We start from the raw sequence: 12903 nt of genomic DNA, 5'->3' as shown, positions 1-12903 counted from the left end.
AAAAACGTGTTTTCTATGTCAGTGACTTTGATCTTTCAGCTTATTATAATCACTTCGTCCTTGATTCCAGTGACATGTGACGTGCATATTTGAAACAGTTTTTCCTTGAATCAAAGTTGACCTTGCACCAAATTTTAAGAAATTCACATGAGTCAAATCCTGCAATATCATGGTAACAAGAATGGGCCAGGCATGTAATCACAGTGACAACTTCAATGATTGGCAGGACAAGAGATGGAAGTATGTTGTGACACAAAGGCAGACAAGAAACACAGCAGTTGATATTCTGTACCAGGTAATTAGCTTTTTGTTCAATTTTAAGGCGTGACAACATCTCTGCAAGTAGAATGACCTATGAATCACGTCATCAGCCCTTATTCCATACCAGTATAAAGACATCAATAGATGTGGTGTGTCCCATGGAGTGAAAGGTTTCCAATTTCATATGTTTGGGATTGAGTTGATTAAAAGAAAGTGGAATATTTTAATACATTAAAAGCATACAGAAAGAGGGCTTTTTTTTTTTTACCTCGTTTTGGGTAAGTACATGTTTAAGTTTATATCTAATTTGGAATTGTTGTGAGAGTGGATTTTCTGTTTCGGTATTTTAATTATTTATGTGGAGTTTCAGAAAGCATAATTAGACCTGGAGCAGGATCCTTGATAATGCTGCTGCAGTAGCTAAAAGCTTGTTTTATCATAATGGTCAAATTTAAGAAGAAAAAAAGGCGTTAATAAACTTAAATTAATTCATAGTTTTACATTTTTGGTTCTTTTTAGGTCCAAGTGTTGTTGATTTCATAAATTGTATATAATGTTATATGTTGCTGGTAAAAAGCCTGATTTCAATCAGTTTAGGATGTAGCTATAATCCATATAAATTAGCGCCATAATAAAAGGGTTCAAGCAGTAGCCATTTTGATTGAGTTGTCATTGCACCCAAATGATATGTTGTGATCATTCTTACTTTATTATTTATTCAGCAAAACCCGTGGTCTTCTGCTTTACAAATGATGTAAGGTCTTTTCTCAGTCCATGCAAGATTGCGTTTGAATAAAGTAAACAAAACTTGTTCACATTTAACATACTTCAACAGAAGGAAACAAATGTGAGTTTTACAGACTTAAAGTACTTTAAGTAACTATCACGAATAATGTAATTTGCAGACCGGTATTTTGAACGACTTGAATGTAATCAATTTTTTTAAAGAACAGTAAACCGACAGTTTTTTGACATGCTGCTTTCTTGAGTAAGGGGTTATAAATGAGCGTTTTGTTACCGCCTCCCAAACGGGAAAGCATTGGTCGAGCTGTTGTGCTGATTTTGTAACGGAGATGGGGCAGCTTTCAGCTCACAGTGCTCAGCGAACATAACAAGCTATCAACAGATCTTCTTCCATGTGCTATTTATCAAGTTGCGGTAAAAACGTGTCCGTGGGACTGCAGTGTTTTCCCAAGAAAACAAAGCTTCTGTCTCTTCTCTGCTCTTTCTCTGTCTCTGTCTCTGTCTCTCTGTGTGTGTGTGTGTGTGTGTGTGTGTGTGTCTGCTATCGGAGTTGCAGTCGAATTGTCAAAAATAAATCAGCTCTTTCTCCTACGTATGTCTTTTCCTAATCACCTTTCCCCAATGAAAGGACTTTGCACATAGCAACCATTGCGCTAATGAATCTGACTGCATCAACATTGGCGATGGTATTTACAAGGACGTTATTTATGTGCGCCTGCCGTGTTAAACTACAGTTTTCCTTACAACAGACTATGAGTGCAATCGTATAGGTAGGCTACTTTACATCATGCGCAGCCGTGGCACCAGGATTTCAATTTTGGGTTCCAATGTTATTTCGGCTGGGCCTGTTCTGATAGATGTTTATAGTTAATAAAAATGAAATAAAATACAAAATAAATCTCTGCATATCATTGTGGGTAGCTGTGTAATGCCTATTCCTATAGTAAAGACACCTTGTCTAAACCCTCCTCTTAAACATTATCACTTATGAGAAGTTTACATATTATTTAAATGATATGTAAGCGGCACACCGCATGGCCGCAATTAGTAAAAATGAAACGTAATACTACATTTATTTTTGGGGGTTCACAATACATTGATACATAATTACCAAGCATCTGGTGTGTGTAGATGTCTGTGTGGTTATACTACAGCCTGCTGTCATTTTTTTGTGAATTTAACGAAGTGAGCGGCCGTGCGTAAACGGCACTGGGCTCTGGTACCGCACTTTCCAAGGATGCAGATTTAACATTAGGCTACTTCCTTCTGATGCTGCAGAGATTTCCTGAGCTGAAGGAGCATTTCATACTAAAGCAGCTGTATGCTTTGCTGATATGGGCTGGAGAAAGCCTGCGTAAGGGTGCACTCTCGTAGATGCCAATCATTTCGTCATGGTCAAGAGTTACGACAAGAAATGATAAATCCTCTCCTCTGACTGGTCATTTTGAAGTCCATAACTGATTACAGGAGGCACATCAGCTCTCTGTCTGATAGGCATAACTGTGTTCATGATCATTTACATGTTTACTTTTAATTCATTCACAATGTGTTATTAGTTGGAAATATTTTTCACAACATGATATTAATGGATTTAACTGTAGAATATCCAGACCTGCCTCAGGCCAAGAAAACGACGAAGCTCACGACTTGTCATAGGCACAGGGAAATCTACAATAGCAGTAACCTTAGCATCAACTGATGCACTTGACCCTAACCAACTTGCTTTCCCAGATAGGCGATGTTCGCCTTAGCAAACTCACATTTAGCAAGGTTCAATGTTAGCGAAGCATCTTGCAAAAAGTGAAACACCATGGCCAGGGTCTCCACATGAGGGTGCCAGTGTGCAGAGTAGATCACTTTTCCCAACACCTTTGTCATTAGGTGTTGAAAGGTGGCAGCGGCGTTGCACATTTCAAATGCCATAACTGTATACTGAAGGAAATTGTCTGGGGTAACAAACGTAGAGATTTCAGAAGCACGGGCAGTCAAGGGCACTTGCCAATAGCCCTTTAGCAGGTCTAACGTCGTAACGTAGCGGGCAGCTCCAACTCTATCGATACAGTCTTCCACACAAGGAAGAGGGAAGGAATCTGGCTTAGTAGCCTGGTTAACTTTCTTAAAGTCTGTACAAAAGCGTGGAGTCCCATCAGATTTTGGTACAAGTAGACAGGGGGAACTCCAGGCACTAAAACTTGGAACAGCAAGGCCATGCCCCTGTAAATACTCAACCTCTTTCAGCATCTGAGCTCTTTTTGTGGGGTTCACACGGTATGCATGCTGTTCAATATGACGACAATCACCAACATCAATATCATGCTGCAGAACAGTGGTTTGGGTTGGTGTGTCTGAAAACAATGCAGACCCACCAAGTTTCCCCTCTTGCCCTCCTCCTTGAGGCATGCTGGAGAAACACAGAGAGCCCCAACTCTGTGATTTGGGTCCATTCACAACAGGGCGTTTTACGTTGGCCTGTGTTGTGATTGGTCAGAACATCTCACACAAAATAAAGCCTGATTACATGAGTGAATGTTGCTTTGATTTTATGTTTTGTTTAAAGGGAAACATGAGGATAAATAAGTGGGTGAGCCCAGTGCCAGAGTGGGTGTGCTTAGGCCGAGTAGGCCCATCCATAACACTGCAGCTGCTCATGTGTTCTTAAGATGTTGTGGAATAATGTCTTTGTAAACGTAGACAACACTGAAGAATGTATGCTTCATTATGAAGGTTGGAATTTGAATAAAAAACTGTAAGTAAAATTTAAATATCCAAATGTAATCCATATGAATCCCAATAAGAATAATTGTATGAAACCATTTTTAATAAGTACAACTTCAGGCAATATATTCATAACTTGTCAGGCCTACGAATATATCACTGTTAATATAACCTTTCAATCAGAGATTCTACAGAGTCGATCAAATTCCTAGTTTGCCCTTTTATATTAGTTTGGTTTAAAAGTGTCATAAAGGTGAAACAAGTAGACTGCGTCTCATTGTGTGCATCTCCACTGAGAACAGAGGAAATAAAAATACCGTAAACAATTATGTGGAGTCTCTATATTGTTTGATTTTATAGATCCAAAGGAAGACAGGATGGGGGTCGGCCGGATCATATCAATTGTCCTGATTCTAACAGGTAAGCTGGGTGATAAGTCAGTTATTACTTCTGTAACACTATAAGCACAAAAAGAGAGGCTAAAGATGTTTTTTTTAAATACAATTTTTTTTCTTGATACTTTTAAGCTACAACAGCAGCACAAGGTTCAACAGTAGCACCAACAACTGCTGCCCCAACAACTGCTAGACCTACAACAGTAGCACCTACAACATCAGCACCCACAACAGCAGCACCTACAACAGCAGCACCTACCACTACAGCGCCTACTACAGCAGCACTGACGACTACTACACCTACTACAGCAGCACCTACAACTGCAACACCTACAACTGCTGCACCAACAACCGTTGACCCAACTACTGCAGCACCTACAACAGTAGCACCCACGACTGCTGCACCAACAACTGCAGCAACTACAACAGCAGCACCTACAACTGCTGCCCCAACAACTGCAGCACCTACAACTGCTAAACCAACAACCGCTGCCCCAACAACTGCAGCACCTACAACAGTAGCACCCACGACTGCTACACCAACAACTGCAGTACCTACAACTGCAGCACCTACAACTGCCACACCAACAACCGCTGCCCCAACAACTGCAGCACCTACAACAGTAGCACCCACGACTGCTTCACCAACAACTGCAGCCCCTACAACTGCTGCCCCAACAACTGCAGTACCTACAACAGTAGCACCGACGACTACAGTGCCTACTACATCAGCGGCTACTACATCAGCACCTACAACAGCTACACCAACAACCACTGCCCCAACAACTGCAGCACCTACAACTGCAGCACCTACAACAGTAGCACCAACGACTGCTGCTACTTCGACTGCTACACGTACAACTGCAGCACCTACAACAGTAGCACCCACGACTGCTTCATCAACAACTGCAGCCCCTACAACTGCTGCCCCAACAACTGCAGTACCTACAACAGTAGCACCGACGACAACTGCTGCACCAACAACCACTGCCCGAACTACTGCAGCACCTACAACAGTAGCACCTACGACCGCTGCACCAACAACTGCTGCCCCAACAACTGCAGCACCTACAACAGTAGCACCTACAACTGCAAAACCAACAACCGCTGCCCCAACAACTGCAGTACCTACAACAGTAGCACCGACGACGACTGCTGCACCAACAACCACTGCCCCAACAACTGCAGCACCTACAACTGTAGCACCTACGACTGCTGCACCATCAACCGCTGCCCCAACTACTGCTGCCCCAACAACTGCAGCACCTTCAACAGCAGCACCTACAACAGCAGCACCTACAACAGCAACACCTACAACTTCAGCACCTACAACAGCAGCACCTACAACTGCAGCCCCTACGACTGCAGCACCAACAACCGCTTCCCCAACAACAGCAGCACCTACAACTGCTGCCCGAACAACTGCAGGACCTACAACAGCAGCACCAGCGACAACTGCTGCACCAACAACCGCTGCCCCAACTACAGCAGCACCTACAACAGTAGCACCCACGACTGCTGCACCAACAACTGCTGCCCCAACAACTGCTACACCTACAACAGTAGCACATACAACATCAGCACCTACAACAGCAGCACCTACGACTACAGCGCCTACTACAGCAGCACTGACAACTACTGCACCAACAACCGCTGACCCAACTACTGCAGCACCTACAACAGCAGCACCTACGACTACAGCGCCTACTACAGCAGCACTGACGACAACTAAACCTACTACATCAGCACCCACGACTGCTGCACCTACAACTGCTGCCCCAACAACTGCTGCACCTACAACATCAGCATCTACAACAGCAGCACCTACGACTACAGCGACTACTACATCGGCACCTACAACTAATCCACCAACAACTGCTGCCCCAACAACTGCAGCACCTACAACAGCAGCACCTACAACTGCTGCCCCAACAACCGCTGCCCCAACCACTGCAGCACTTACAACAGTAGCACCAACGACTGCTTCACCAACAACTGCAGCCCCTACAACTGCTGCCCCAACAACTGCAGCACCTACAACATCAGCACCTACAACAGCAAAACCTACGACTACAGCGCCTACTACATCGGCACCTACAACTGCTTCACCAACGACTGCTGCCCCAACAACTGCAGCACCTACAACTGCAACACCAACAACCGCTGCCCCAACAACTGCAGCACCTACAACAGTAGCACCCACGACTGCTTCACCAACAACTGCAGCCCCTACAACTGCTGCCCCAACAACTGCAGTACCTACAACAGTAGCACCGACGACGACTGCTGCACCAACAACCACTGCCCGAACTACTGCAGCACCTACAACAGTAGCACCTACGACTGCTGCACCAACAACTGCTACCCCAACAACTGCAGCACCTACAACAGTAGCACCTACAACTGCAGCACCAACAACCGCTGCCCCAACTACTGCAGCACCTACAACAGTAGCACCCACGACTGCTGCACCAACAACTGCTGCCCCAACTACTGCAGCACCTACAACAGTAGCACCCACGACTGCTGCACCAACAACCGCTGCCCCAACTACTGCAGCACCTACAACAGTAGCAACCACGACTGCTGCACCAACAACCGCTGCCCCAACAACTGCAGCATCTACAACAGCAGCACCTACAACTGCAACACCAACAACCGCTGCCCCAACAACTGCAGCACCTACAACAGTAGCACCCACGACTGCTTCACCAACAACTGCAGCCCCTACAACTGCTGCCCCAACAACTGCAGTACCTACAACAGTAGCACCCACGACTGCTTCACCAACAACAGCTGCCCCAACAACTGCAGTACCTACAACAGCAGCACCTACGACTGCTGCACCAACAACCGCTGCCCCAACTACTGCAGCACCTACAACAGTAGCAACCACGACTGCAGCACCAACAACCGCTGCCCCAACAACTGCAGCACCTACAACAGCAGCACCTACAACTGCAACACCAACAACCGCTGCCCCAACAACTGCAGCACCTACAACAGTATCACCCACGACTGCTTCACCAACAACTGCAGCCCCTACAACTGCTGCCCCAACAACTGCAGTACCTACAACAGTAGCACCCACGACTGCTTCACCAACAACAGCTGCCCCAACAACTGCAGTACCTACAACAGCAGCACCTACGACTGCTGCACCCACAACCGCTGCCCCAACTACTGCAGCACCTACAACAGTAGCACCCACGACTGCTGCACCAACAACCGCTGCCCCAACAACTGCAGCACCTACAACAGCAGCACCTACAACTGCAACACCAACAACCGCTGCCCCAACTACTGCTGCCCCAACAACTGCAGCACCTACAACAGTAGCACCGACGACGACTGCTGCACCAACAACCACTGCCTCAACAACTGCAGCACCTACAACTGTAGCACCTACGACTGCTGCACCATCAACCGCTGCCCCAACTACTGCTGCCCCAACAACTGCAGCACCTTCAACAGCAGCACCTACAACAGCAGCACCTACAACAGCAACACCTACAACTTCAGCACCTACAACAGCAGCACCTACAACTGCAGCCCCTACGACTGCAGCACCAACAACCGCTTCCCCAACAACAGCAGCACCTACAACTGCTGCCCGAACAACTGCAGGACCTACAACAGCAGCACCAGCGACAACTGCTGCACCAACAACCGCTGCCCCAACTACAGCAGCACCTACAACAGTAGCACCCACGACTGCTGCACCAACAACTGCTGCCCCAACAACTGCTACACCTACAACAGTAGCACATACAACATCAGCACCTACAACAGCAGCACCTACGACTACAGCGCCTACTACAGCAGCACTGACAACTACTGCACCAACAACCGCTGACCCAACTACTGCAGCACCTACAACAGCAGCACCTACGACTACAGCGCCTACTACAGCAGCACTGACGACAACTAAACCTACTACATCAGCACCCACGACTGCTGCACCTACAACTGCTGCCCCAACAACTGCTGCACCTACAACATCAGCATCTACAACAGCAGCACCTACGACTACAGCGACTACTACATCGGCACCTACAACTAATCCACCAACAACTGCTGCCCCAACAACTGCAGCACCTACAACAGCAGCACCTACAACTGCTGCCCCAACAACCGCTGCCCCAACCACTGCAGCACTTACAACAGTAGCACCAACGACTGCTTCACCAACAACTGCAGCCCTACAACTGCTGCCCAACAACAGCAAGCCCTACAACGCAGCACTCAACAGCAGAACCTACAACACGCGACCCCATCAACAGACGCACAGTCAATGGCAGCCCCTACAACAGCAGAACCTACAACAGCAGCCCCTACAACTTGCAGCACTACAACGCAGCACTACAACCGCCTGCACCTAAACAGCAGCACCTACAACTGCCAGCACCACAACAGTAGCACCCACAATTGCTGTTGTTTTGACTGCAGACTGCCCTACAAACGCTCTCCCCAAGACAGACCAGACGCCCCCAAAACAAGCCAAAAAAATGCAGAGCAACAGCCCAAGCCCCCGATTCGAGGCAATAACAAGCAAGAAAAAGTAGTGAGCACCTTGCCCTTGAAGCACATTACAACTGCAGCAGAAACTACTATTGCCCCTACATCAGCTGCAACTTCAATCATTCCACCAATGACTGTCGCACCTACAACAAAAGCAGAAACAGCAGCTGCAACAACTGCAGCACCTACGACAGCATCACCAACAACCTCTGCCCCAACAACAGCAACAACTACAACAGCTGCACCAACAACAGCAGCTGCAACAACTGCAGCACCTACAACCACTCCTCCCATGACAGCAGCACATACAACTACTGTTGCAACACACATCGTTGCCCCTGAACCCACTTATATTCTCTCAGCAGTATTCAAAGGACAGGATTTCTCACCTGCCCTCACTGACTCCAACAGCGATGAATACAAAGCTCTTGAAACAGCAGCTCTAAAAGCGGTGAGACAACTTTCAAAATAAAATACATGAATTCCGTTGTTCTGGTTTAATTTTATTCAAGACAAAATGTTCTTGAAAGGTACTCATGGTCTTTGGATGTTCTTTCGTTTTGCAGTGTAACGAGAAGTTCAGCAGCAAGTTTGCAAACAAGTTTTCCCGCTGCCTTTTGAAAAACGTCAGGTAAAACAATAATCAGAGAGTGTTTCTCTGATTGAACTTTACATGAAGGATTGTGAACTTAAAATTGGTATCTTCTAATCTTTAAGGAATCATAATCACCCATTTAACAAAGCAACAGGATCATCTCATATCATAATATAACACTTCTTCCTCTCTGTTCTTTCATACAGGGCCTTAAGTCCACCAAAAGACAACGAAACGCAAGCAACTGTGGCGGTTGTGTTCCATGAGAATACTGCCTTTGCAGATCTCCCACAGAATAATGTTGTTGCTCAGACCTTAGTAGAAGCTCTGAATGACCCCAACAACAGCTTGGACGTGAGCATAAATCCTGCTTCAGTCAAAGTATTAGGTAAGTAAACTCAACACAATGAATGGTCCTTTCTGATCAGTGAAATAACATTTGGTTAGTACTAACATATCCTTTAAATTTGTATTTGTTTTACAGAAAGTCCAGTTCCAGATGTGACTACAACTGCTCCACCTACAACCACACCATCCATAGCACCAACTTCACCTGCAGCCTCTGAACCCACTTATATTCTCTCAGTAGAATTGAAAGAACTGGCTTTCTCACCTGCCCTCACTGACTCCAACAGCGATGAATACAAAGCTCTTGAAACAGCAGCTCTAAAAGCGGTGAGCCAACTTTCAAAATAAAATACATGAATTCCGTTGTTCTGGTTTATTTTCATTCAAGACAAATGTTCTTGAAAGGTACTCATGGTCTTTGGATGTTGTTTCTTTTTGCAGTGTAACGAGAAGTTCAGCAGCAAGTTTGCAAACAAGTTTTCCCGCTGCCTTTTGAAAAACGTCAGGTAAAACAATAATCAGAGAGTGTTTCTCTGATTGAACTTTACATGAAGGATTGTGAACTTAAAATTGGTATCTTCTAATCTTTAAGGAATCATAATCACCCATTTAACAAAGCAACAGGATCATCTCATATCATAATATAACACTTCTTCCTCTCTGTTCTTTCATACAGGGCCTTAAGTCCACCAAAAGACAACGAAACTCAAGCAACTGTGGCGGTAGTGTTCCATGAGAATACTACCTTTGCAGATCTCCCACAGAATAATGTCGTTGCTCAGACCTTAGTAGAAGCTCTGAATGACCCCAACAACAGCTTGGACGTGAGCATAAATCCTGCTTCAGTCAAAGTATTAGGTAAGTAAACTCAACACAATGAATGGTCCTTTCTGATCAGTGAAATAACATTTGGTTAGTACTAACATATCCTTTAAATTTGTATTTGTTTTACAGAAAGTCCAGTTCCAGATGTGACTACAACTGCTCCACCTACAACCACACCATCCATAGCACCAACTTCACCTGCAGCCTCTGAACCCACTTATATTCTCTCAGTAGAATTGAAAGAACTGGCTTTCTCACCTGCCCTCACTGACTCCAACAGCGATGAATACAAAGCTCTTGAAACAGCAGCTCTAAAAGCGGTGAGCCAACTTTCAAAATAAAATACATGAATTCCGTTCTTCTGGTTTAATTTCATTCAAGACAAAATGTGCTTGAAAGGTACTCATGGTCTTTGGATGTTTTTTCTTTTTGCAGTGTAACGACAAGTTCAGCAGCAAGTTTGCAAACAAGTTTTCCCGCTGCCTTTTGAAAAACGTCAGGTAAAACAATAATCAGAGAGTGTTTCTCTGATTGAACTTTACATGAAGGATTGTGAACTTAAAATTGGTATCTTCTAATCTTTAAGGAATCATAATCACCCATTTAACAAAGCAACAGGATCATCTCATATCATAATATAACACTTCGTCCTCTCTGTTCTTTCATACAGGGCCTTAAGTCCACCAAAAGACAACGAAACTCAAGCAACTGTGGCGGTAGTGTTCCATGAGAATACTACCTTTGCAGATCTCCCACAGAATAATGTCGTTGCTCAGACCTTAGTAGAAGCTCTGAATGACCCCAACAACAGCTTGGACGTGAGCATAAATCCTGCTTCAGTCAAAGTATTAGGTAAGTAAACTCAACACAATGAATGGTCCTTTCTGATCAGTGAAATAACATTTGGTTAGTACTAACATATCCTTTAAATTTGTATTTGTTTTACAGAAAGTCCAGTTCCAGATGTGACTACAACTGCTCCACCTACAACCACACCATCCATAGCACCAACTTCACCTGCAGCCTCTGAACCCACTTATATTCTCTCAGTAGAATTGAAAGAACTGGCTTTCTCACCTGCCCTCACTGACTCCAACAGCGATGAATACAAAGCTCTTGAAACAGCAGCTCTAAAAGCGGTGAGCCAACTTTCAAAATAAAATACATGAATTCCTTTAAGATGGTTTATTTTCATTCAACACAAATGTTCTTGAAAGGTACTCATGGTCTTTGGATGTTGTTTCTTTTTGCAGTGTAACGAGAAGTTCAGCAGCAAGTTTGCAAACAAGTTTTCCCGCTGCCTTTTGAAAAACGTCAGGTAAAACAATAATCAGAGAGTGTTTCTCTGATTGAACTTTACATGAAGGATTGTGAACTTAAAATTGGTATCTTCTAATCTTTAAGGAATCATAATCACCCATTTAACAAAGCAACAGGATCATCTCATATCATAATATAACACTTCTTCCTCTCTGTTCTTTCATACAGGGCCTTAAGTCCACCAAAAGACAACGAAACTCAAGCAACTGTGGCGGTAGTGTTCCATGAGAATACTACCTTTGCAGATCTCCCACAGAATAATGTTGTTGCTCAGACCTTAGTAGAAGCTCTGAATGACCCCAACAACAGCTTGGACGTGAGCATAAATCCTGCTTCAGTCAAAGTATTAGGTAAGTAAACTCAACACAATGAATGGTCCTTTCTGATCAGTGAAATAACATTTGGTTAGTACTAACATATCCTTTACATTTGTATTTGTTTTACAGAAAGTCCAGTTCCAGATGTGACTACAACTGCTCCAGCTACAACCACACCATCGCAGCACCAACTTCACCTGCAGCCTCTGAACCCACTTATATTCTCTCAGTAGAATTGAAAGAACTGGCTTTCTCACCTGCCCTCACTGACTCCAACAGCGATGAATACAAAGCTCTTGAAACAGCAGCTCTAAAAGCGGTGAGCCAACTTTCAAAATAAAATACATGAATTCCGTTGTTCTGGTTTAATTTCATTCAACACAAAATGTGCTTGAAAGGTACTCATGGTCTTTGATGTTCTTTCTTTTTGCAGTGTAACGACAAGTTCAGCAGCAAGTTTGCAAACAAGTTTTCCCGCTGCCTTTTGAAAAACGTCAGGTAAAACAATAATCAGAGAGTGTTTCTCTGATTGAACTTTACATGAAGGATTGTGAACTTAAAATTGGTATCTTCTAATCTTTAAGGAATCATAATCACCCATTTAACAAAGCAACAGGATCATCTCATATCATAATATAACACTTCTTCCTCTCTGTTCTTTCATACAGGGCCTTAAGTCCACCAAAAGACAACGAAACTCAAGCAACTGTGGCGGTAGTGTTCCATGAGAATACTACCTTTGCAGATCTCCCACAGAATAATGTTGTTGCTCAGACCTTAGTAGAAGCTCTGAATGACCCCAACAACAGCTTGGACGTGAGCATAAATCCTGCTTCAGTCAAAGTATTAGGTAAGTAAACTC

General features: G+C 44.4%; 2 protein-coding genes across 2 annotated transcripts; both read left to right on the top strand.

Moving 5' to 3' along the window:
* The first annotated feature begins 3568 nt into the window (after window positions 1-3568).
* On the top strand, window positions 3569-7971 carry LOC134876306 (prestalk protein-like). Its single transcript, XM_063901296.1, has 4 exons — window positions 3569-3603; window positions 4623-5727; window positions 5862-5965; window positions 6012-7971. The coding sequence occupies exons 1-4, from the start codon at window positions 3569-3571 to the stop codon at window positions 7969-7971; spliced, it is 3204 nt and encodes a 1067-aa protein (XP_063757366.1).
* An 897-nt stretch (window positions 7972-8868) lies between these two features.
* Window positions 8869-12539, top strand: LOC134876106 (mucin-2-like). Its single transcript, XM_063900960.1, has 14 exons — window positions 8869-9087; window positions 9203-9267; window positions 9438-9619; window positions 9716-9906; window positions 10021-10085; window positions 10256-10437; window positions 10534-10724; window positions 10840-10904; window positions 11075-11256; window positions 11353-11543; window positions 11658-11722; window positions 11893-12074; window positions 12171-12360; window positions 12475-12539. Exons 1-13 carry the CDS (start codon window positions 8929-8931, stop codon window positions 12272-12274), a joined length of 1824 nt encoding a protein of 607 aa, XP_063757030.1. The 5' UTR covers window positions 8869-8928; the 3' UTR covers window positions 12275-12360; window positions 12475-12539.
* The last annotated feature ends 364 nt before the right edge of the window (window positions 12540-12903 follow it).

The sequence above is a fragment of the Eleginops maclovinus genome, chromosome 14 (assembly GCF_036324505.1).
Source record: "Eleginops maclovinus isolate JMC-PN-2008 ecotype Puerto Natales chromosome 14, JC_Emac_rtc_rv5, whole genome shotgun sequence".
Classification (NCBI taxonomy): domain Eukaryota; kingdom Metazoa; phylum Chordata; class Actinopteri; order Perciformes; family Eleginopidae; genus Eleginops; species Eleginops maclovinus.
The sequence above is the reverse complement of the archived record's forward strand: the minus strand, read 5'-3'. Positions and strand labels throughout refer to the sequence as shown.

Coding starts and splice junctions, on each gene's coding strand:
- LOC134876306 (XM_063901296.1), top strand. CDS start 3,569: ATGAGGATAAATAAGTGGGTGAGCCCAGTGCCAGA. Junction 5,728..5,861: donor GCAGCACCTACGACTACAGC/GCCTACTACAGC, acceptor CTACTACATCAG/CACCCACGACTGCTGCACCT. Junction 5,966..6,011: donor CTACAGCGACTACTACATCG/GCACCTACAACT, acceptor CAACAACTGCAG/CACCTACAACAGCAGCACCT.
- LOC134876106 (XM_063900960.1), top strand. CDS start 8,929: ATGACAGCAGCACATACAACTACTGTTGCAACACACATCGTTGCCCCT. Junction 9,268..9,437: donor TGCCTTTTGAAAAACGTCAG/GTAAAACAATAA, acceptor TCTTTCATACAG/GGCCTTAAGTCCACCAAAAG. Junction 9,620..9,715: donor TGCTTCAGTCAAAGTATTAG/GTAAGTAAACTC, acceptor TTTGTTTTACAG/AAAGTCCAGTTCCAGATGTG.